The following is a 26,094-nucleotide window of genomic DNA, read 5'->3' as shown; positions in this document are numbered from 1 at the left end:
AGGCATAGTGTGACAAGTGTTCTGAAAGAAAGGAGTTTACTAACATAAGGATATAAGCTGTGGTAGCCACCAGGTTGCTATAGTAATAAATGTGTGTAAATGTAATGCACTACAAGCTCAAATTGCACAGCAACTACACAGCAACTACACACACACACACACACACACACACACACACACACACACACACACACACACACACACACACACACACACACACACACACACACACACACACACACACACACACACACACACACACACACACACACACACACACACACACACACACACACACACACACACACACACACACACACACACACACACACACACACACACACACACACACACACACACACACACACACACACACACACACACACACACACACACACACACACACACACACACTTCTTCAACTCTTTTCCATTACCTTCAGTGGAAAATTCCTATTCGAAGTAATATTTTCATTGCAAAGGCATTCTTGGTGAAAATAAATGAAAGTCACTCAAAAATCTAACAATCAAAATGAAAATGTGTCAACAAAATAAAGCACAGAGTGATCGGATATATAAAAAAGTGTAAGGAAATGAAAAACAACGATAAAGCAGCAACATAGAGAAAAAACATAATATGTCAAAGGAAAAGTAATTTCTTTGCTATCTCATATCATGCCACTCTTTAAATCTTCCTGCCATAAAGTCAGTCTTTTATATTCAGGCAACACGTAGCTCTGTGGTGGTGATATTAGACACTCTCCTTAAAGTGATTAGAGGAGTAGCTGACCCAAAAATTTACTCAAGACTTTCCTCCATAGAACATAAAAGGAGATGTTTAGTAGAATGTTTTTGCACTGCTCTTTACCGTTCAAAAGAAGCATACTGTGACCAGCAACAAGAAATCACCATCATAATACTATCAGTATCACAATACTTTGCATATCATGATAGTTAAGAACTACAGTGAAATATAATCAGCAAATAATGACCTAAATTTTGGTCCGTTACTCACATAAAAAGTCATACTAGATACTTTTAATTGTGCTTTTTGTCATTTTTGAAGCGTGATAGTCCCTGGTCACCTTTCAATTTTATTGTACAACCATTCTGCTAAACTACTCCTTATGTTCCACTGAAAATCATCATGAATAAACATCAACAGCGTGGACTATCCATTAAAAATCTAGTGATTAAAGTGATTACTACAGAAAAAATGGGTAACTTGATATGCACTGCTACAAGAACAAACCGTCCAATCCATCACAAATCTATGCTGGAAAGTTCCCGCAGTGTGGAAACTAAGCAGCATTGCGCTATCTGCTGGTAGCTCATGGTATTGCACCCTAGCAATTTAACCGTCCCGCGTCTCAGAAACAGAGCACACTGCTCACTCATAACCCCTTCTGAGTGCTGGTGTTCAGCACACTTATAGTGAACGGATGTTTCAAAGTAAAACTCAGTCTACCTCTGTATATCTCTGAAATATATATACACTGCAGGGTCATTAAATCACGCTACACAAATGTAGACGGATATGAATGGGAGATATGAATAACTTATGTGAAGATATTTATCAGCAAATGTGGTGTTATTAATCAGTGCACCTTTTTAAAAGAATGCTGTGTTGATAAAGTGGCGTAGAAAGGCTAATTCACTTCTTAATTGAAGGCAAAGCTCAGTGAATGCAAACATCAATCAGGTTTCAGTTCTACAGTACTGTGGCACATCTTTAAAACCTGACCAAACGACAACCCTTTCAGTCCAATGCAAAAATAAAATAAAAAGTTATGGTAAAAAGAAAGTGTAAACACAAGAAAAACATTCAAATTTGAAACTTCAGCCCCAGGACACGTGCCGGAAGCCACTGCGGTTGAGGCCTGGCTCAGTCCGGCTCGCACTTGCCCTGATGGGAAGGATATCAGAGGAGGGGTTGGGGTTCTGAGACTGTTTCCTCCTAGTCCAGTTTCACTCCAGGCTTCTCTGTGTTGAGGAGGTGAAGGCTGTCGTCTATGAGAAAACTACGAGAATGAAAAAAACATACACTGTAAAAAAGATTTTCAAAGTTGTAAATATAACAAAGATTATTGGAACAAAGAAAATACTTTTTCAGTCTTTCATGTTTAATTCAATGCGCTACTCTGCATTTCTTTATAGAAGCTTGTTTCTGCCACGGAATAAAAATTTAAAAGATAATTGCGACTTTTTATCTCACAATTCTGACTTCTTTCTCTTAATTGCAAAACAAACTCGCAATTGCGAATTACAAAGTCAGAATTGCGTGATATAAACTCGCAATTTCGACTTTTTCTCTCAATTGAGAGTATATATTTTGCAATTCTGACTTTATAATTTGCAATTGTGAGTTTATATCTTGCAATTCTGACTGTATATCTCACAATACTGACTTTATAACTCGTAATTGCAAATTTATATCTTACAATTCTGACTTCTTTTCTTGGAATTGTGAGATATAAAATAAACTCTCAATTGCGAGTTATAAAGTCCAATTCTGAGAGAAAAGTCTGAATTGTGAGATAAAAAGTCGCAATTGCCCTTTTTATTTTTTATTCAGTAGCGGAAACAAGATTTCATACTTCTTTGAAATTGTTAGTAAAATTTACAAGCAAGTGAAAACTGTTTCAAAGTAAATCCTACACCAAATGTTTTCAGTAGATATGTTTCCATCCAAAGCGAATAAAGCACCATTTCCATCCCATGTGTTCTAGAGAACAAAATCATCACTTCCTGGACAATTGGCACAAAATATCTGTAATAAACCTGGAAGTTGCTGGAATCGGGGAAGCCACTGTGGCTCTTTCATCCTACATCATAAATTAATTTTGCTTCATAGTGTGCAGACAAAACCAATCAACACTGTCATGTTGTCTTGCGTTTGGATGCCTGGTGTTTGTGAACACAATCATATGAGACAGTTCTGGGAGGTCATCATACCAAATCATTTTGATGACATACTTTGGCCACATTTGAGATGATGTGCACTGAAACTGATCCACTGGTTAGTCCGGTTATTCAATCACATCCTTTGTTGAGGCAAAGTTGCGCATTGAGGGATTTATTCAGTAAATGTGTTTCCATTGTAGTTTACGCACATGTCGTATTATTGGATAAAAAAGGATCAGACTCAATTAAGGTGCACAAGTGTTTTATGGGCATCTTTAAAATGTATGCACATCTTGGGGTTTCCATCCAGCATTTTTTATTGTGATATCCCAACATTTGCATAAAATATGTGGATGGAAACATGACTATGTCTGTGTAATAGTTTAATATGGGGGCAAAAAATATTATCTGTAATTTAAGGAAATCAAACAATCAAAATGAAAATTTGTCAACAAAATAAAACACAAAGTGATCGGATATATCTAAAGTAAAATTACATAGAAAAAGTAAGCTATAAAATCCATGTCAAAGAATATTTTTCTCATATCATGCCAGTCATTAACTCTTCTTTTCATAAATATCAAATCAGTCTTTAATAATCAGGGCAGGCAAGAAGTAGCTTTGTGGTGGTGATACTAGACATTCAACACTAAACTGACTTCAGCCGAACAATGCCACTATTGACTTTTTTAGAGCTGCTGTACAGCAGAATTTAATTCTGTTTACATCATTGATAATTCATTTCCTGTTTATTACTGTAAAGCTGCTTTGAAACAATCGCTATTGTATAAAGCACTATATAAATAGTTTTTTAAAAGAATAATTAACCTAATGGTACGAAACTTTGTAAAGGTTTTGGCACTTGCTGTGTGAACAAACAAAAGAAAAAAAAATCATGGATATGATTTGAAAAGTTAAATGGTCCTGAAAAAATTGTCACACTTGTATTGTTCGCGGTCAAAAATGACTGCATTGGAAATGAATGGGAGACGAATTTAACAAACAAAGATAACAACCAGACAGAATGTGAAACAAGCCGTGCATGTGTACCTGTAGAAGAGGAAGTGGACGGGCACGGTGCTGAGGTGCCAGACGGCATGAGCGTCTAGAATCCAGAAGAGTGGAGGGAAATCCAGCAGCTCCAGCAGGGCAAGGCCATGCAGTAAAAGCACCACCATACCACACTTCCACCAGTATGGCAAAATCCTCCGGTTCAGCCAACACCAGCACAGCCACCAAAACAGGTTTATCATGCCTGTGACAGAAGCACAAGATCAGAGGGAAAGACACATGGGTAAGAAACTAATACCTATTGTATCCCATTACTTTTGGAATCTTGTTTTTAAAGTATTACATAATGTAAAGCTGGTTTTGCACTGATGCTAGACTCATTCATGTGTTATGAATATACATATGTTTATATATATTATTATTCTTTTATTTTTGGATTGCATCCATCAGGCTCCAAATAAAAACATAATATATATCACATTACATTTTTGTTGTAGAGAATTTAACTGGATTACCAAAATAGCATTATCATAGCGTTATGTTATACATAAACATATGTCAGTTAAATTTCCAGAAAATGACTATATTGTAATATAAACTGTTTTCACAAATATCATATTTGTATGGTGCTTATTAATGTAGTTTATCATACTGAGCTGACGCGACCAATCTTTGTTATTAACATATATCCGGTAAAAGGTAAAATAACAACATAAACAGTGCATATATAATATAACAAATAATTGCATACAGTAATAAAAAATATTGTGAACTGTTTTCGCTTTTCATTCTCATTATTTTATTGGGAAAAAATGTTTTTATGTGTAAAGATGTATGGTGTAATTTAATGTTATCAGTGCTTTGGCAATGTAAAGCTTGCAAATAAAGCTACTTGAATCTGAATCTAAAATGTCAAGTGAAGACCTTTTTGTATTTACCCAGACCTAGAATTTACACAACACTGAGTGTGTTTACATACAACAAAATGCTTAAAAATGATCCAAAATAAGCACCCTGTAAAAAAATATGTTTAAGGTTTGTATGTAAATATCAAAATAACACTGCATAAAACCTGTACGTTTACATGAGGTTTTGAAATGATAGATACTTTTGAAGGAGTTACACCGCACTCACGATCACCAAGGTGCCAGACAAACAAGACTGAAGATCTCAAAAAATAAACTGTCTGTACACTTAAATCCTTTAAGCAAATTTAATCACCAAGCTTTCGGTCAAACGACCATCCTCAGGGCATACAGACAATGAATGTAGCAATCAACTTAACTGTGTTCAAACACATCAGGACAATCAACAGTGATTACCACACCTGTGAAAGCCAGGTAGGAGAGTTGTAGTCCAATGGTGGGAGTTGTAGTTTTTCTTTAACCTACCCAACATACTGAGTTATCATGGGGAGTAAATGTGTAAATTACCTAGATAACTCAGTATTGAACTGTACTGAATTGAATTGAAATTAAAATGGAAAAGGGAATCCACATCACCTCTTTTTTTTTTTTACAGAGTCTAAAATGGTTCGATAAATGATCCGGTCTCTCTAAACCCCTCCTTTCCAAGAGCCTACTCTGCTCTGATTGGTCAGATGGCCCAGTCTGTTGTGATTGGTCTACTGCTTGTAAGAAATAAAACAGCCATTTTCATATCTGAATTTCGGCACCGTAGACTTCCTCAGCGCTTGATACACAGTGAATCAAAACGAACCAAACTCTTCTAGGCCTCAGATACAACTAGTGTTTGAGGGCGGGTCAAAGTAGACGTTGTTCGCGGGCAGCCAATGAAGACCATAGATGGCATTATGCAAAGTTTTTACAAGCCTACTGTACATAGGTTCGATTTTGGGAGACAATAACTCCATTTATCGTGCACTTTGATCTTTGAAGCTTTCAGACCTTTGACATTCACAAACAGCTCTATTACACACTAGATGAAAGATAATATCTGAAAAAGCATAATGAGGCACTTTAAGTAAACAGAGTCCATTCATCACCTTTCCCCCCCAAAAAAACAAAAAAACCCACAAACCATTTTTACATAACCTAACACGTTATCAGCCTATCATAATCACTGTAAAATCATGCATGTCAACACACTTACTGTGGAATTCACAACACCTTACCTATAGTGGCATTGGCAGCCATGTTGTACCCGTAGTCAAAACTGACGAAGGTCAGATATGACACATGAGACGTGAAGGCCAGAATGAGCAGAACTCCCACCATACTGGAAATTGCAGGCCTGCGCAAGCCCAGCGTCCTGAAACAGAAATATTAATCCTCAAATCACCATCATAAACAGAGTTCAACAGCACTGCATATTGTCAATCGACCGTTTATGAGCATTTCTTGTTCACACACCTGACGCAGCACAAGTAGATAGAGTAGAGAATGACAGCTGACGCACAGAAGTAGTCCATCTTCTATTTAAACAAAGACAAAAAATCTCTATCAATGCTTTGGACAAATATTTTTGTCATTAATGTTAAAAAATGCAAAAAAAAGTTTAGAATTTGTCTTTGATTCATTTTTTGAAAGTTACCTCTGTTAGATAGGTGTCTCTCGTGTGGAACACTGTAGACCAGAACCACGCATTCAGCGAAATCTGCACAGAGACACAAACATGATTGAGCACCACTTACATCTACAGTGGGGTCCAGTTTCACTTGAAGAAAAAGTGTGTTTTGTATTTTTCTGGTTGATTTTTTTTTTATCACAATAACAATATAAACTGAAAATTATATATCATGAATTTCAGAATGTCGTATTAGACCGCAGCACTGGAGATGACATGAACAAAACTGATCATGTGATCCAGCATCATTTCCTAATGTTCCAAAGAGGATCTGACCATCTATACAACATGATCAGAGTCACCGGATCAACGCCACGAGATTAGTGACCAAGAAATAGTGAAAAATCCTAATATTTTCCCCCTTACTTACACCAGCGATTTCAACCCTCGATTTTGAGACTGTAGTTTTAAGGAGAAAATCCTCAGCAATGGTGTTGACATGAATTTGCACATGGTTTATCTTAAAGCATATTAAAAACACCACACAGACGTATAAACAACATTAAAAGCTTGATTTTCGCAACACAGAGGGACTTTAAGTACAACATAACACAGTATCAATTCAAAAGTAATGTCTTATGGACCAGTGTGTTAGTCAACACCCACTTTTACCAATTTAGTGAGTCATCAGACTAATTCAAACTGAAATTCATGAGTTTGAAAATGATTTTTGAGTCATTTTGACATTTGATATTAATTGAACAAGTTCATGCAAATGTGATTCCAATGGTTGTGCTTTATGTTTGCTTTGCATGTAACCAGTAAGAACATCACAATAGGAAGACACGTTATCCATTTACTGTCTTATTCCACACCACTAGTGCTGCTCGATTCATTGTATTTCAATCACCATCATGTTAATAAAACATAATTTATAGTGCAGCCCAATGCACTATTTCTCCCCCATTCCACTGAATAGTGCAGGAAACAGAGCAAGAATGCAGAAATTCTGGAATCATTAATGGAAATCATTGTCCTTCAGTTGCAGCATATTTGGGAAAATGTAAAAACTAGTTATGAATAAGAACTGGTTCTGGGTACTAGTGCAGACGCTGTCTCACCAGTGAGAAGGCGGTGATGGTGTGGTACATGGGGCTCTGACGCGGGACGGCGCTTCGGTATCTCAGCAGCATCAGCAGACACGCCAGACCATTTAGCAGAGACGCCAGCGCAGATGCAGGCTCCTCAAAACACAGGAAACGGGCAAACGGCCACTAGACAAAGACACAAGTAGAATCAAGGTAAAAAGTACGGTTTCTTTTAAAGGCTCATAATGATGATGATCACTAAAATTGGTCTCCTGACCTTCCCGTGAAACTGTGGTACACTGTATCCCTCTGCCTGGTACAGACCCACGGTGGTCCACATGCACTGATACCTGCAGTCATCACGACACGTCCAGCCTGAAACATCACAGACTTCAAATCATCCATTGCACAGGAAAGGTTTCAGGACAAAATTTATTCTGACATTTCATACATTTACAATACTAATCAGATCTCATCAAAAGTTTTATTATGCACACAATTAATTGGAAGTCTGAACACAGGCTAATCAACATTATGACACAAATTCCGTCGATTGAGCTTGAGATTGAGCAACCCTTTTCAGCAGCGCTGGTTCCGGAAGTATTTTTATTCATTTAACCCATAGGGATTTTAAAATAGTCTTTGTTAAAGAGTTATAACATGAGCCAGTAATCAAGCCAATCTGATACGAGGTGAATCACAACACTACAAACTTTGATTTGAAGCAAAAAAGTTTTGAAAATCGGACAAAAAGACAGTGTACTAAACGGTTTTAGCGAGGGAAATAACTACAATCCCAAAATTTATATAATATGGAATATAAAACTACTCTATTACAAATGTTAATTTATAATCATTTATATGTATAAAAACAATTTATTTTAAGTTTATTTCAATATATATATATATATATCTAGTAGTCAACAATTGAAGTGGATCAAAAAAGTTCATCAAAGTTGTCCTAAGACAAGAGCGGGTATTGTTCAAAATGCATGTATAACTTTGATGAAAGGTTTTGGTCCACATATCCAATGTTGACTACTGTACTTTATACAAACATTTCAGTATTTTGAGAGCATAGGGATATTGACTCAAATATGTCATTCGCATTCTGAAGGAACAGAACTATCTGTTTTATTATTTGTTTGTTTGTTTTCATAGTTTTAATTACTTTATAATATATAAACGATAAACGTTTGGTATGATTATGATTTTTATGTTTTTGAAAAAAGTCTCTACTGCTCACCACCACGGCTGTATTTATTAGATCAAAAATACAGTAAAAACAGTAATATTGTGAAATATTACATTTCAATTTAAAATATCTGTTATAATTTTAATAACTGTTATATATATTTTAAAATGTCATTTATTACTGTGATGACAAAGCTGAATTTTCAGAATCATAAATTTAAAATATGACATATAGACATATGAATAATATATACATATTTAATTGCCTATATTTTAAATGAAGATATGTCTTAACAGCAACGATATTCAAACTGAATGTTTCTACTCAATTAGCCAATAGGTTTGAATGAATAGCAAAGATGTCTAAATTGCACATTTAACTGAATAAAAAGCCTGATGAATTACAATTAAGGTAGTATTACATTTTTTTTAAATTTTTTTTTATATTTAAAAAATATATAATCGCCGCTCAGGGCTTTCTGTGCCAATTCTTCTTACCTCAAGGCTCTATTTTTATCTTTTCACTTAAAAATAAAAACGATATATTTTATTTTAATCCACAAATAAAAAGATGAATCCCTCCAGTATTATTGTAGTTTTATTAGTCATTTCATTATGCGATTTTTGCATTTTTTTTGTTAAATACTGCTATTTATATTTGCTATTTATTTAGTTTTTAATTATCTCTAGTTAATTATTTTAGTGAATCAACTTATTTCAGTATATTCCCCAAAGCAACATTTCACAATTTTGTTTAGGCTAGTTAAAAAGTTAACAAAAAATTATATTTTATTTTATTCCAATTAACAGAAATTGTTTTAACAGTTTTAATTAGCGATAACAAACCTGAATCCCTCATTAAAAACTGGGCACTAAAGACATTGTCATTCAATTTAATAGAAAGTCAAAGATCACTATTTTCACTATTATAGAGATATTAATTAAATCAGTAACCTCACTGTTTCAACTGACTAAATCTTAAAAATGTTGATATTCAGTTGAAATTACAAAATTAAGAGCATAGTCTTTCATTAAATGTGTGGGGATTTTTCTGTGTGCTTTATGGTCAAGAGAAAAAAATGTGTGTGGGGGGAGGTAGGTCATCTTACCCTTCTTTCAATAGGACAACAAAAACAAAACAAAAAGCTGCTCGTAGCTAGTTTAACTGGTCTAATGTTACCAGCCTGCTGGTTTAGTTTAACTGGTCTCCAGCATGACAAAACCCCTCTAAAGAAGTGCCCAAAACCCCCTTGAAAGTTTTTGTCGTGATTTGCATATTTTTATAAATACTCATATCAAGATGTACATTAACTACTGTTCAATAAAATGTGTCCATGAATAATTGAGTATACAAATTCTTAATTTAATTTATAAAAATAATATGACACATTTTCAATTGAGATTTGCAGTTGGCAGAACACTCAAATAGCTTAGTGGTGTTCCCCAATACGAATAGGTTAGTATAGTACCTGTGAGTGCCATGTATGGAGGTTGAGCGGACTGGAATCCGCGCAGTCGGGCCCCCGTGCAGTTCGTCCGGACACATTGTTTGACGCAGTCGCGGTAGACGGGCTCTTTGTCCCCCTGAGAGGCGCTCGCAGGAGCGGACAGGAGAAACACCGCGGCCGCTAGAAACATCAGGCGCGTCATGCTGCTGTCAGTCCGTCCGGTCATAAGGCACAACAGTGCAACATCAGGCCATTACAGCGAGTCTAGTGAGAGTCTCATTGACCGAGCATGACAGTATTCTCCGCCACAGTGTCTTTTGTCTTCAGTTATAAATAAGCACCTTTCATTCGCTGCCCGGACAACAAGTTTCATAGACAAATCACAAGCGAAATGTTACATTTCACTTAAAGACAAACCCGGAAGTGCAAAAATCAGCGCGCATGCGCATGTCTCTCACTTTCTCTCTTACACACTACACACAATTATTTATCTGGCAAATTAATGAATGAATGATCCCAATCTAAAATTATTACATTCATTTAAAAGATTGATTTGTTGTTGTTGTTGTTACAATTGAAAAGCATGATTGTTTATATTGTATATATAATGATTGTGCAGCTCTGCAGAAAAAAAAAAAAAAAAAAACATTAATTTTCAAAATAATATACACGAGCTTCAGCTACCGTTACCTACTGGTTGGTTACACTCCTATGCAAATAGTTTTATAAAAGTCGAGAGAACCTGAAAATATTAATATGATATGCTCATTTACAAAACATTACAATTTTTTTTTTTAACTCATTTATAATTACACGTGCGGTCTTTATGGTCTCAAATGAACAGAGATAACACCGAATATTTGTATTTTATACATTCATTTGTCGAACTGAAGGAGCATTTAAAATGAACTACTGGAGACAAAATGGTTATTAACATAGCATATAAATAAAACGGTGTACTAAAACATAAAATAAATATAGGATATAGAAATACATTTTATGTAAAAACAAAAACAAAACAATAAAAACAACACCACCTCATGTCACATATTAACTACCATAATACATAAGGATAATACCAGTATTGTTTCTTCATAACTTATAAACTGTGACCCCCCAAAATGTCTGAAATAATCTTTGACTAACATTATTTTCTCAGAGATATTAGGATCAAATGAGAAAAGAACACCCCACAAACATGACCTAAAATATTTATAAACATTTGAATGTGTTAATTGACACCAAATGAGCCCAAAATCACAATCTGAGCAAACCTGTAGTTTCCATACCAAAAATACTTGCAGACTATGCAGCAATAAACTAAGTTCTCCTGTTTTTGCAGTCTTCACAAACATAATGCATTATAATTTATAATTAAAGGCAGATGAAGGTACTCAATACACAATATCTTCAATAACAATGTTTTATTGAAAACTGTATTTGGCAACATTTTCATGAATCAAATATAAATTATTTGACAGAAAACAGGGCAACAACAGTAATAAAGTACTTGACCATATGGATGCCATCTTATGCTTTAAATAGTTTGTCTTAATAAAGGTTTTAAACATCTGTAGCTGTAAATAATAACTAATTAGAATTAGACAAATATAATAATTATAAAATAAATAATTAACATTGGTATCTTTTGCATAAGGCGTCAATATCAGGGGTTATAGATGATCAGAACTGTAGATATCATTATTGTCTGTCTGTGGTTCTGATAACTATCTTGTGTTCCATCAAACATAAATATGACTGGCATATAAAGAGCTTTTTCAATTAGGATCGTCATGTAAAGAAAGGTACAAAATATAATATTAATTTGAAATAAAATGGTGCTATGTGATTGTAGCTATCTTCACCAATAATTTATAAACCAAAGAAAAATGGGCTCTCAAATGTGATCACCTACACCCCACGTTTAAGCATAAACGCATTTGTGCAATTTGAGATTACGAGGATCTGCGTATCTCTTTCCGCATTTATCGCAGATGTACTGCTTCCCCCCTCCGTGCACGTGGCGTTTGTGAGTACGCAGGTGACTACCTTGACTGAAACACTTGCCACAATACTCACAGTTGTACGGCTTCTCGCCGGTGTGGACCCTCTGGTGCAGCTTCAGACTGTTCGTATTGTTAAACCACTTATCGCAGTAATTGCAGCCGAAGGGTTTCTCTCCGGAGTGAGTGCGTCCGTGTGAAATGAGGCTGCTCTGCTGACTGAAGCTCTTCCCACACTCCTTGCAGCTGAAAGGTTTCTCCCCCGTGTGGATCCGTTTGTGGATTTTCAGGTTGACAGCCTGGCGGAAGGTCTTGCCACACAGCTCACAGCTAAACGGCCGCTGGTCCGTGTGGATGCGCTCGTGGTTTTTAAGGTTGACGGCGTGGCGGAACGCCTTCCCGCAAGACACGCAGGAGTACGGTTTCTGACCCGTGTGGATGAGTTGATGCGTTTTTAGCGTGATGGCCCGTGTGAAGCTTTTCTGACATATTGAACATCGAAACTCCTTTTCACCTGTATGGGTGAGTTGGTGCCTGGCAAGATTTTGAGCAATGTTGAATCTTTTCCCGCAAACGTTGCAGCTGAACGGCTTTTCGCCCGTGTGGATTATTTCGTGGGTTTTGAGATGCGCGGCTTTCCCGAAGCATTTGCCGCAGACTTTGCAAACAAATGGCTTTTCTCCTGAGTGGACTCGATGGTGGTCAGACAGACTCTGCTTGTGGGCGAAAGCCTTGCCACAGAGGACACAGCCGAAGGGCTTTTCTCCAGTGTGAATGCGCTGATGTGATTTGAGGTTGCTTTGAGAAGAGAAACTCTTGCCGCACTCGGAACAAATAAAGGATCTCTTTCCAAAGAGAGTAACGGCGTCTTGAGGATCTTCACTGCTGTCTTCTTGCAGAACAGATGCAACTCTGTCTTCTGAAGAAGTGTTGAAGTGACCTGACAGGAGAGCAATCAAAATCATTGGCTAAATATCTGTTTATTACAGCAAAAAATATTTTGGCACTTTTTTTGGTTGATAAATATTGGATTCAGCATGTTATTCATAAGATTGCTAACTTTTGGACCGATTCATTAGACAGACTGTCTCGTTCATTTGTAAATTAACATTATTAACGTACCACTACTGATGGACTTCAAGTCAACTTTTCCAAATTCATTTCTGATCGTCACAGCCAACGTCAGCGGGGATTCTGGACGTTCTTCTGTGGCCTCATCAGACTGCCAGAATAAAGTAGTTATGTATTTAATCAATCATAAAATAGCAGAGCAATTCAGTGACTTTTCTCTTATAGACTTATATCAGTTTCTATTTCATGGTTTTATGAAAATGTATTGTTGAATGAGTTAGAAGCAAAATTTTACCCACAAAATTCAATTTTACTGCATAAAGACTGAATCAAACGCACTACTTTTTCAGGATATTCTTCAAGAAAAGTTATTTTTGTGTTCCACAGATCATAAGGCGTAAGGATTACTAAATGATGACAGAATTTTTCCTATTCCTGTAAACCAAGCTAAAGCTAATCTAACGAACAACAGAGCAAAAGTTCAAAGACCAAACAGTCTAAATTTAAAAAAAGAAAGAGTTGAAAAAAGAGAAGTCAACATTTCACTCTGCTGCCACCTTTTAATGAAGCATTGCAGATTCAGGCTGTTGATTGTCTTTTTAATTGGAGAGTGAAAGTTTATTTATAGTATATAAAAAAACATTCTGGAGTAATATTTATGTTTAATTATGCTGTTTTGTTAGAAAAAGAAAATCTAGGCTTCATAAATTTGACTGTTTTTGAGCAGCATCAGCAACAGTTCCATTTCCATTCATTCCAATGGAGTCAATACAGGTTATTATCAGTTCATGTGTTCTTGTAAACTCACGATACATTCAAATATAAATTGTTATGCATATTGAAAAAAAAAAAAAAATTGTTCTTGTACCACAGTGGTTTTGCTGTAGTTCTGGTAATATTTGAAATTTCAAAGAATTTCTCAACCTTTTTATTAATTAAAAGGGGGAAAATGTAGTAATCCCATAGTATTAACACATTAGCATTTAGAACTTTAATGTTCACTCATTAATGAGAAGATACAATATAGTTTTAGTGAAAAAGAATGACATTTTGACTGTTTTATAAGCTCACATTCCACAACAGTGTTCTGTTGATAGTAGATTTCCGTTGATAAAATATTCTGGCTCGCCCACATGCCCTTATTTTTATATTTTGGTAAATTAAGCTAAATAGCCTTGATGTACATGTTGTTCAGTTTACCTCATTTCTTGTTCTTGTCTCCAGGATTCTTGCACTTCCATCATAAGAATGTTCCTCTTCTAAAATGTACAATGATGAAAAAAAAAAAAAAAGATATTAAAGGGTTAGTTCACCCAAAAATGAAAATTATGTCATTAATGACTCACCCTCATGTCGTTCCAAGCCCGTAAGACCTCCGTTCATCTTCGGAACACAGTTTAAGATATTTTAGATTTAGTCCGAGAGCTTTCTGTTCATCCATTGAAAGTCAATGGACGGCATACTGTCCATGTCCAGAAAGGCAGTACAGACATCATCAAAGTAGTCCATGTGACATCAGTGGCTCAATCTTAAGTTTATCAAGCGACGAGAATACTTTTTGTGCGCAAAAAGTAAACAAAAATAACGACTTTATTCCACTATTCATTTCCTTCTCTCTGGGCCTCGAGCTATTGCACGTAGTGTTTTTGCGTAGCGCGTCTGTGTTGTATGTCACACGTAGGCTCACTATTGGCCGACGCTGGTCATGTGTGATGCGTGTGACGTACAACACAGACGCGCTACGCAAAAACACTATGTGAACTCACTCGAGGCCCAGAAAGAAGGAAATGAATAGTGGAATAAAGTCGTTATTTTTGTTTACTTTTTGCGCACAAAAAGTATTCTTGTCGCTTGATAAACTTAAGATTGAGCCACTGATGTCACATGGACTACTTTGATGATGTCTTTATTGCCTTTCTGGACATGGACAGTATGCCAACAATTGACTTTCAATGGAGGAACAGAAAGCTCTCGGACTAAATCTAAAATATCTTAAACTGTGTTCCGAAGATGAACGGAGGTCTTACGGGCTTGGAACGACATGAGGGTGAGTCATTAATGACATAATTTTCATTTTTGGGTGAACTAACCCTTTAAGTGATACACCCTTGGACAGAAATGTAATAATACTTTATGCCTATGAAGACTGTGAATGTGATTTCTTACCAAGTCCTCCAACAGACAGAATGTTCAAGATACTGCCGGGACATTTTGCCCTCTTGCCTGAAAACGTTTTACACTCCAGGTCCAACAGAAATTTGGTTTCATCAACGAGTTTGATTATTTTCCCAAGAGCCTCATTGCCCAATACTTCCATGACTGATGCAAACTGCTTCTGAAAGAATAAATAATTACAAATTAATAGTAATAGACCAATATACCAGCTGATTAATTAGGCACTATTTGGCCATTTTTAAAGACTTTTAGCCAGTTCATTCTACTTAGTCAGTTTCAAAATCTTCAGCCTTGTCAACTGATTTAAAAAAAAAAAAAGAAAAGAAAAAAGTTTTTGTTAATTCCAACAATTTTTATTTATTATTTGCTATTATCAAACTAGATTGTCTCTATTAATGTACGGAAGCTTGTTTCTGTCACAGAGTAAAAAAAAAAAAAAGGCGACTTCTCAAACTGTTTGTGAGATACGTCTCAAGAACCCTTTATTATTTTTTTTATTCATTGCGAGAAGTAGAAGAGTTGAAATTTATTTTTTTATTTTTCCTAATAACAAAAACAAATCAATACTATATATATTTTTAGACATTGGATTGAGTCTAATATATTATTAGTTGGTCAGCTGTTTAATTATAATGGTCAACTTGAGTATTAATGAACTATGTCTTAAATTTAAGTGCCATATTTCAGTTAAAGAATACTGTATCGTCATGAATTCTATCTCTGGGCGCTTGGTGTAATACTGTTGGATCGTTCTCATGTGAGTGACAGGTTGCCCCGCCCTCCCGCCAGTAAACACGTCATCAGAGAAGAGATGAGATGTCGTTGCAAGGAGGAGGGGATGCTATTTTGATTAAAGATGACAAAGGCACATTATTTATTCATTTGTATTTAAATAATGATGTCCGTGGGTAAATAATTTATAATAAACAGTAATATAGTAATATCCATAGATATCATATGGTAATATCCCCCAAGAAAGAAAACTTTGATATGGTGATGCGTTCACGTGCGTTGAGACTTGCGCTAACTGTGCACTGATCTTTATACTATATGCACACATGCGCTTCTATGGCTTTGAACGCGTCGCATGTTTAAGGTTACAGGCCGCAGATCTCTAAACAGCATCATCTTACAATCTCACCATTCTCTCCTCCTTTCCCCTCTTCATTCTTGACCCAGTCTCCTCGTCTTCACACTGATCGCTGGCAATATCACTAATGAATAGTGACAGTCTCTCCTCTTCCATTAGTTTGTACATTTCTGCGATCGCGGCGTGAACTAACGCCTCCACCACGGACGCCAGATGCGTCTGTAACGCAACACAGCGAGACATTCTGCCTGAAACCAAAACTCACACCCCTGGAAGTCGCGCTGTAGCCCTGTGCTTACTTGGAGCTCGTTAAAGTGAGCAAACGATTGTAAACATACTTTTGGAAACAGTGGCTGTAGTACACGGAAGTACAACAGCGTGCGACAATTACAATCCGGGTCCTAGAATGCATAATAAAAGTCAATTGTTGGCTGTTATAATCTTCTTCTTTTTTTCTCATTATAGTATCTATGTAGTTTCAAATTACTTGGATAGCAAAAGAAAAAAAAGATAGATCTTTGTTTGGTAAATGTATACTTATGAATATTAAATTTAACCAAGCGCTGTTCTACGTCATGACGTTTTGTGACGTGAACACAACGCGCCAAAATTTTGGCGCGACCTGTTGTTGCCTAGGGTAAGCCTATGCTGCCGTGTGCTGAAAGCATTTAGTTGTTAAACTCTATCTGCCACATTCGAGCAAGTTTCTGTTCGCTGTCAGTTGTCAACGTTTCCGGTAAGACCGTTAATAAAACGTTGAGTTGCTTTCAGCTAACGTTAACTGTTGTTTTTGTAAGATGAGGTAGATACAAGAGAGTTTGTCAAATCCATATTTCTGGACAATTGTATTTGTCTAGAAAACTTCTAAGCATACGGTTTTTGTGATAACCTGTCACGTTAAAATAAGTCGCATGCATTCTTTTGTATGCTAGGCATTGTTTTGTAGTTTACATGTCAGTGGGTGATTTGGTGTGTGTTTTCTCTCTCACACAGTCATGGGTTTACTGGAGCAGTGTGAGGAGCTCTTCAAGACCTCTGATCTGTTTGAAGTTCTGGGTGTTTGCAAAGAAGCATCTGACTCCGAGATCAGACGCGGCTATTATAAAGTCTCTCTGCAGGTTCATCCAGACAGAGCTCCTGGTGATGAGTTGGCCACCACCAAGTTTCAGGTAACCACTGTTTCTCTAATGCTACACTATAATACTGCCCAATAATCTTTCAGAACCTTGTTTAATGGTCTAATGAATGATTACTGTAGGTGGGAGCCCTGCAAGAGGTGACCCACAAAATTCCAACAATACCGTGTCTCTGTGTTGTTATACTGTGGTGTGAACTGCTTTTTTACATTTAGAACAATCAGAAATGTATCGTTATCGTCACAGTTATCTTTTTTGGTGTGAATGGGCCTTTAAAGCCATCAGAAGAATTATATTCATACATAATGCCATGGTGTAACAAGTAGGGCTGTCAAAAGATTAATCGCGATTAATCGCATCCAAAATAAAAGTTTGTGTTTACATAATATATGTGTGTGTACTCTGTATAATTATTTTGTATATATAAATACACACACATGCATGTATATATTTAAGAAATATTTGCATACATATTCTGTATATATTTATATATAATTTATATTATATATAAATATAATTTTTTTATATATAAATTACACATTTTTCTTAAATATATACAAGCATGTGTGTGTATTTATATATACAAATTTAATTATACACAGTACACACACATATATTATTTAAACAAACTTTTATTTTGGATGCGATTAATCGCGATTAATCTTTTGACAGCCCTACACGTAGATAAATTATTTTAGTATTTCCCATTGCGCCATTCCTATGGCGGTCATTTTTAATTTTTTTTTAGACAATTTGGTCTTTTTTAAACATGTCACATTTTTTGTGTTCACTAGCAAGTGCCCTAAAAGTCACAAAGTTTCATACAATTCCGATTACGTAAAAAAAAAAAGAATTCGGTCAAGTGACAGAGGAGTACAACCAGGTTAAATTTAAAATGTCATCTAATAAATACATCCTTAAAGGGGTCATATAATGCCATTTTTGTACAAGCTAATATGATTCTTTAGGGTCTAAATTAAAAGTTTCTAATATACTTTAATTAAAAATTCTCATTAGTATTGTAAGAAAACACTAATTTTACCTGGTCAAAAACAGCTCTGTTTTCAGCACGCCGTTTCAGTGCATGTGTCTTTAAATGATAATGAGCTTTGCTCACCCCGCCCCTCTGTTCTGTGGGTACACCGTATTAGACATTCTCTGACCGTATCTAACACAATAACCACGTGTTATTAGTTATAAACGTGGGATTATGAATTATATTGAGAACGTCGTACATAGAAAACATGCCGTAATGTACCCTGAGTGTAAACCTTAGACGCATTCATTGTGAAGCCTGCAGCAAGGTTTGCAAATTTGCAAAGATTAATATAAATACTAATATAAAGGTTAATAAAACATTACACTCACATCTTCTGGAGGTTCAGCAGGAACACGTTGGTACCGATCCGTTTTTTCTCGTTTGTGAAGCTGTCTGGTGTGAAATGATTCGCGCAAACATGAAAGCACAGACGATCGTGGGGAATCCCCGTGAGGGAATCCCCGCGTCAATCCTTTGGGCATATCGCTTCAAAAACAAAACTCAGCCACTGTTTCTTCAACGGCTCGGATTTAGGAACATCCAAATGACTGCTTTGTTCCTTATTACATCTAAGAACTGAACACCACAATCGCTTAGACGCCATTCTACTCCAGCATATCAACAATGGCGGACTACTATGACGACGGCTGTCACAGCTTGCTCAGGGCGGGTCTTGTGTTGAAACACGGCTGTCAATCACAATAGCGGGAGGGGCGTACGATCTTATGACGTCACAATATCGAACGGCTTGATTTCAGAGAGGGTCAAACATATAAGGAGATTAAAACAAAACCACTGGATGGATTTTTATCATGATAGGATGGTTGTGTACAGGCACTGCCAACAGACATATCAGTGCAATCAACTTGTAAAAGTGCATGTACCATTATATGACCCCTTTAAACATAACATTTTCATCATTTCCACAGGTCTTGGGAAAGGTTTATGCAGTGTTGGCTGACAAGGACCAAAGGGCGGTCTATGATGAACAGGGAATAGTGGACGAAGATTCAGACTCTCTTGATCAAGATCGCAATTGGGAGGAGCACTGGAGAAGATTGTTTCCCAAGGTATTTCATGTGCTTGTTTTATATGTTGGTTTTTCCAAAGGAAGTTGCTAAAAAGATTGTCATACTTCTCTGTCGTAGATCACATTGCAAGAGATCTTGGACTTTGAGAAGCAGTATAAAGGCTCTGATGAAGAGGTAGAAGACTTAAAGAGACTGTACCAACAACATGAAGGCGACATGGATCTGATCATGGAGTCCGCCTTGTGCTGTACTTCTGAAGATGAGCCACGAGTCCGAGATGCTCTACAGCAAGCCATTGATGCTGAAGAGGTGCCGGCCTACCAAGCCTTCACTCACGAGAGTGTCAAAAAGAAGAACAACCGCAAAAGAAAGGTGCTGACTCACTTGACCGCTTTGAAGTTTTAATAAGAAAAAGGATTTAAGCCCTTTTAATGTGTTATCCTGTCTTTCTAGGCAGAAAAAGAGCGCAAGGAGGCAGAGGAAATGCAGAAGGAGATGGGCTTGAACAGTGAGGACAGCCTGGTTGCTATGATAAAGGTAAAAAAAACAATTGAGATGTAACCGAAGCTGCTGTAATCTGCTAAATGTCTGAAAATCAATCTTTCAAAACTATGCTAGTTTTACATTTTTGGGTTGGTAAGATCTTTTATGCTACCATTTATTTGATCAAGCGTGCAGTAAAACAGGAATTTTTTTATTGAATATTATTTAAAATGACCATTTTGTATTTTAATATATTTAGGAGACAAGCATCAAAGGTCTCAGTTAGCTTTCTTCCGCTCAAGTCTATGGCTGCCTGTAGAACCGTATGGTAAAAAGTTGTGAAATTTGGCACACAGATAGAGGACAGTCTGAATAATAACCAGAGCAATTTGAGTCTCTAATCCGCATGAGTGCCACCAGCTGTCCAAAGTTGCACTTATGTTAATGCTAACAACCTTTGAACTTTACCGATTTTTATTGTACTTTTTGGAACTCATTCCAGACGGTTCGTCCAGTTTTCACCAAAATTACCTCACATCATCTTTAGACCGCCCTGGCAAAATGTTTTTAAAAGCTTTTTCATAAACCATAATGTGCAAACAAATTTATCGAAGGGCACATCGAAAGCTGTATCTCCGCAACGCTTTAGCGTATTAAGACGAATCTTGGTACAGCTCATCGTAAGCATGACCTGAGGTTACTTGCAGTGTTTTGGCATAGCGCCACCTACTGGTCAGGATATATGAAAATGGCTATTATTGCTTATAACTTCTGAACGGTTTGCCCAGAATCATGCCAAGCTGATTCTGAGGCTGTAACTCAGCAAAGCTTCGGCATATTGACAATTGTCACCTCACATTGACCACACATCAATTTGGTAACAGCACCACCTATTGGTCAAAAGTGATAAACAATTAAATCATATTATATTTGATTTTTCAGCTGTTTTGACTGATGTGAAATCATCTAAAAATGTATTTAATTACATCTCATTTATTAGAAATCATTTTTAACTATGCTGCATAATCATACTCATTAATATAATTGTATTCTATAATATACACAGTATATTTATTTGTGTGTGGGGTGTTTTTTCTGCTACTATCAGATGTGTTCAAGTCACCACCTGTTAAGAAGCATGAATAAAAAATTATAATAAAAATGTATCCTGACAATTGTTTTCTATTTAGCAAAGACAAAAGTCCAAAGAAAGTGGATTCAACTCTCTCATCTCAGATCTGGAGGCTAAATATTGCAAGAAACCAGCAGCGGGAAAGAAGGGCAAGAAAAAGTAAAGTTTCATCAGACTGGGCTATTTCTACCAAATGTTATCATTTATCTTGTGATCTAATCTAGAAATGTACATTAAAAATCAAAGGACACTTTATAATGGATACTGACCATTTGATAGCCATAAGACACCAGAATAACAACAGTTAACACACACTCTCATCCATTTATTACAGTGCATTAGATTAGTGTGAATCTGCTCCGTGTTTTCATGCTCATACCAGCTTGTGAAACAAATGAGAATGTAAGTGTTGTTTTGTATATATGTTTTCCCGTTCCATGGTTTTGTAGTGTTGGATGTATTATTGTTCAAGCAGATCATCGGAGTATAATAAACTTGTTTTGATCAGTATGAAAGTCTAAGGTTTCAGTTTTTGTTTTGACAAATCTATTTATATACTTAACCTTTTTATGCATGAAGACTACAACACTCAACATTAGAAATACAAAAGAACCAGCACGAAATCACTCTTTTAAAGTGACATTTATTTTCAATAAAAAAGTATTTCAACTGGGTTTTACAACACTACACTGTAGTAACAACTGATTACTTGGTGATACTGAGGAAATCTGAGGAAAGCTCGGCTGTCCAAACTCTGCGTCATGGAGTATTTTTTGGATCTGAAGCTTCACAAAGGACTGCTTTGAAGCAGGTAAGCGTCTTAACGCGGGTGCTAAGCTCCGAAGAAATAAATCGACTTCATCTTGCTGTTGTTCGTCTTTCTCTCGGTCTCTTGAGTCTTTAGAGGCCAAATACCTCTCCAACAGCTCTAGTGTCTCTGATCGCCTTCTCTTTACAATGCCAGATCGGATAGCTCCTGGGCTTGTCACGGACGTTCCCGTACTGGTGCTGGCTGGTTCGGCCCCGCTGTCTTCATCTGGCTCGTCATCCTCGATTTTGCCGGGAATGCTGTCCAAAATAACACTGTACACCAGTAAAAACCACTGTGAATAACCATGAGGTTTTGGATGCTTCATTACAACACAGAACAGATGCATGATACAACCCATTGCTAAAATGTAAAGGAAATTAAGGGGACATTTACCCTACACACTTTTTATGATTTTTGGCTATTCATTTCAGTTCTACCTAAAAACACAAACTGGTTTCTAAGTTTTTAAAAACAATACCGTTACATCAGTGTAAACAGGAATTTGTGAAAATGGTGACGTCATGCGTATTACGAGTTCAGTCTGAAGGCAAGTAGGGTTTCTTTATAAAGTGACGGATCTGTGTGAACAGGGATCGTTTTGACAATGTTTTCATTCTGTACACGAAAAACCTTTCCGTTTTTTGCACATCGTTGCCGTGTAAACCCTAAAATTCAAATTTCCCACCGTTTCCCAAAGATTAAAGGATTTTACTTGATTAAATAAATAGAAGAATAATTGGCAGGTAAACTTGAATCAGAACATTTTTACATGTTTATTTCTGTAACACAAAAAAAGCACACTGTAACAGATGGGTGTGATTAAACTGACAAAAATCTGCGTATAAACAAATAACGTTGCGATTTTAATTGTCTGATATAGTCAAGAAGATCAAGACTTCAGAAAAATGTTTTACATCAAGTTTATATAATAGTGCACACTACAAAAAACATGGAATTCATGCTTTTATTACACTTAAGTAATGTGACAGTTATGTTCGGGGAGGAATAGTATTTTATGCAGTATACACTATCATTGGAAAAATAAAAAAATATTTTATTTACAAAAAAGTAATTCAGTTTTATAATAAAATATCTGAATTCTAGCCAGTTCAATCTAATAAGAAAAAAAGATCAATTTGTGACAAGTCTGTGTATTGAATTAATGGATGAATTATTCAATGCAGTGTGCTCTGAGTTCAGAAAAATTCCCTTACTATAAAGTGTACTTACTATACTGCTGAAATAGTATGATCAGTTTGGTAATATGCTATTTTTAGTAATAATAAAAATATCTGGTAAAAATACCAGAGCCTTTAAGGTAGTGAAAGATGACAAAAGAACCAATCAAATCCAATATGTAAATCATTTAAGAAAAAAGAAACAATATCACAACTATTCTATACTCATAGAATTAGAACTCTATAGTTATATATATGTAAACAAGTCGAGTTATTAGTTTACTAATCTTTCATGTACTATAAAATGTGTTTAAATCTGTAAGCAGCATCCAATTGTCATCTCCAAATTAAAATGCATTTCATTTATAAAAGTTTAATATTTTTCAATTTTATACGAAAATGAAAATTCTTGCCAGTACAATAAAATAATACATACAGTTATACATACAGAATACATTGGTCACACTGGAATAGGAGGTTGCATGCATTGTATTGCAGTCTGCTCTGCGTTTAGAAAATCACTTACTATAAAAAGTGTATTATACAGCAGAAATAGTATGAGTAATATGATAATATGCTATTTTGAACATAGCTTAAAGGGTTAATTCACCCAAAAATGAAACTTCATCATTTTACTCACCCTCATGCCGTTACAAACCTGTAAGACTTTCGTTCATCTTCGGAACACAAATGAAGATATTTTTAATGAAATCTGAGAGCTTTCTGTCCCTCCATTGACAGCTACAAAACTACCACTTTGACACATCAAAAAGTTCATACAGAGACTGTAGAACTAATCCATATGAATTAAGTGGTTTGGTCCAAATTTTCTAAGGAGACATGATTGCTTTATATGATGAACAACAGATTGAATTTAGGTTTTTAATCACATAGGCTACTGTAAACAAAAGCTCAACGCAGGAGAACAAACCTCACTGGTTCATGCGGAAGCTCAAACGTGCTGCGCAACACGAGAATGAACCTCATTGGTCCATGCGGAAGCTCAAACGTGCTGCGTAACACGAGAATGAACCTCATTGGTCCATGCGGAAGCTCAAACGTGCTGCGTCACACGAGAATGAACCTCATTGGTCCATGCGGAAGCTCAAATGTGCTGTGTAACACGAGAATGAACCTCATTGGTCCATGCGGAAGCTCAAACGTGCTGTGTAACACGAGAATGAACCTCATTGGTCCATGCGGAAGCTCAAACGTGCTGCGTAACACGAGAATGAACCTCACTGATTCTCGCACATCAAGCAAGCATGCTTGAGCTTCTGTTTACCACAGATGTGTGAATTGATGAATGTTTATATGTGAATAAAAGCCTTAATTAAATCTGTTCATCATATAAAGCTGTCATGTCTCTTCAGAAAATTTGGACTAATCCGCTAAATTCATATGGAATAGTTTTACGATGTCTTAATGAACTTTTTGAAGCGTCACAGAAGTTGCATAGCTGTCTATGGAGGAACGGAAATCTCTCTCTTAATTTGTGTTACGCTGGGTTTAAAATGACATGAGGGTGAGTAAATGACAATTTCACCTTTGGGTGAACTATCCCTTTAATACCGCCAATGTACTGAAAGACTACACAATTTGCTATGCAAATGAAGCAAGAAAGAAAGAACCAATCAGGATCCAGTATATAAATATTTTAAGAAAGAAAGGACCAATAGCACAACTGTACATAATGTTACAATAACGTCACCGCTGTCAGTTGGATTTTGAATACTGAACATTTAGTGAAATAAATGGAAACTTTTCAAACTGTTCAAGCACTGATAAAATAGTAATAGTTGTAGGTGCAAGACAGGCTTCATACAAAATACACTCGAATACCTTCTGTGTTCTGTGGAGGGATCGAGAAAGTCCATCACTCGCATATATTTCCATTGCTTCTTTTTCTTAGCTGCCCGTCCACTCCGACTACCATCCTGCTCCAGTCGCTTTTTTCTTGTGTATGTGTCTCTTAGATTTTTCCATTTAGCTTTCACCTCTTCCACTGCACAAACACACAGCCATAGATGAAGCTTGTTAACGCGCTGACAGTAACGCTACATAGCAAGCTACACAAATAAAACTCACCATCGACTCCCATTTTGTCTGCTATTCCTTGCCAGAGCACTTCTTTCCGCTTCGTATTTTTGTACTCGTTGTGGTTTTTATCAAATAATTCCTTGTTCTCAGAAACCAAAAACAACAAGAGCTCCGCGTCCATCTTGACTACCATTCTTCTTCTAACGAATTAGTACAGGATTTAGTGCTTCGGCGCCACCAAGTGTTCAGGAGAGGCGGGATTGTTCACGTGGTGCAATAAAATGAATCTGATTGGTCGGTGAGTTTATTCCCCCTGGGTTGAGGTTGAGGTTGAGGTCAGTCAACGAAACAAACTAGAACGCAACAGGAGGATGTATGTTAATATACATTTCAAATACATAATGTATGTTTGATTACTACATTTAAAAGTTAAATGACTAAATAGCACATCCTTGAAAACAATATAACAGTCTTGCAAAAATATTCTCCCTTTTTAATATTTTTTATTTAATATGCTTTTACTGCATAAAATCTTCACAGTGATTTAAACCAAACTTTTACTTTATTAGTTATTGGAATTTTGAGACTCAAATCCACAGTAACTTTTTTCATTCGACATTGGTAACATAATTCTCCCAATATGACAACCCATCTTGAATTGACTTTGTGTCGGCTCTTATGATAATGTTTATACACAGCACAGGTCATAGCTAGTTATATTTTAGGCATCTTCTG

General features: G+C 36.2%; 4 protein-coding genes across 4 annotated transcripts; 1 reads left to right on the top strand and 3 right to left on the bottom strand.

The window, feature by feature from the left end:
* Positions 1-1,809: 1,809 nt before the first annotated feature.
* On the bottom strand, positions 1,810-10,615 carry pgap3 (post-GPI attachment to proteins phospholipase 3). The gene is made up of 8 exons (XM_081392589.1): positions 10,192-10,615; positions 7,806-7,903; positions 7,562-7,714; positions 6,468-6,530; positions 6,287-6,348; positions 6,049-6,185; positions 3,954-4,158; positions 1,810-2,020 (listed from the first exon to the last, which is right to left on the bottom strand). The coding sequence occupies exons 1-8, from the start codon at positions 10,394-10,396 to the stop codon at positions 1,957-1,959; spliced, it is 987 nt and encodes a 328-aa protein (XP_081248715.1). The 5' UTR covers positions 10,397-10,615; the 3' UTR covers positions 1,810-1,956.
* Positions 10,616-11,579: 964 nt separating this feature from the next.
* Positions 11,580-16,894, bottom strand: LOC308707231 (uncharacterized protein). Its single transcript, XM_081393506.1, has 5 exons — positions 16,561-16,894; positions 15,411-15,579; positions 14,445-14,503; positions 13,296-13,395; positions 11,580-13,113 (listed from the first exon to the last, which is right to left on the bottom strand). The coding sequence occupies exons 1-5, from the start codon at positions 16,750-16,752 to the stop codon at positions 12,095-12,097; spliced, it is 1,539 nt and encodes a 512-aa protein (XP_081249632.1). The 5' UTR covers positions 16,753-16,894; the 3' UTR covers positions 11,580-12,094.
* A 190-nt stretch (positions 16,895-17,084) lies between these two features.
* On the top strand, positions 17,085-21,848 carry dnajc9 (DnaJ (Hsp40) homolog, subfamily C, member 9). The gene is made up of 6 exons (XM_081393503.1): positions 17,085-17,245; positions 17,503-17,678; positions 19,614-19,754; positions 19,833-20,087; positions 20,169-20,252; positions 21,389-21,848. The coding sequence occupies exons 2-6, from the start codon at positions 17,505-17,507 to the stop codon at positions 21,491-21,493; spliced, it is 759 nt and encodes a 252-aa protein (XP_081249629.1). The 5' UTR covers positions 17,085-17,245; positions 17,503-17,504; the 3' UTR covers positions 21,494-21,848.
* On the bottom strand, positions 21,839-25,574 carry LOC308707229 (uncharacterized protein). The gene is made up of 3 exons (XM_081393504.1): positions 25,408-25,574; positions 25,162-25,324; positions 21,839-22,413 (listed from the first exon to the last, which is right to left on the bottom strand). The coding sequence occupies exons 1-3, from the start codon at positions 25,550-25,552 to the stop codon at positions 21,996-21,998; spliced, it is 726 nt and encodes a 241-aa protein (XP_081249630.1). The 5' UTR covers positions 25,553-25,574; the 3' UTR covers positions 21,839-21,995.
* Between the last annotated feature and the right edge of the window lie 520 nt (positions 25,575-26,094).

Source organism: Scardinius erythrophthalmus, assembly GCF_964197995.2.
Source record: "Scardinius erythrophthalmus genome assembly, chromosome: 18".
NCBI lineage: Eukaryota > Metazoa > Chordata > Actinopteri > Cypriniformes > Leuciscidae > Scardinius > Scardinius erythrophthalmus.
Note: the sequence above shows the minus strand (reverse complement) of the source record. Positions and strands in the feature narration are given on the sequence as shown.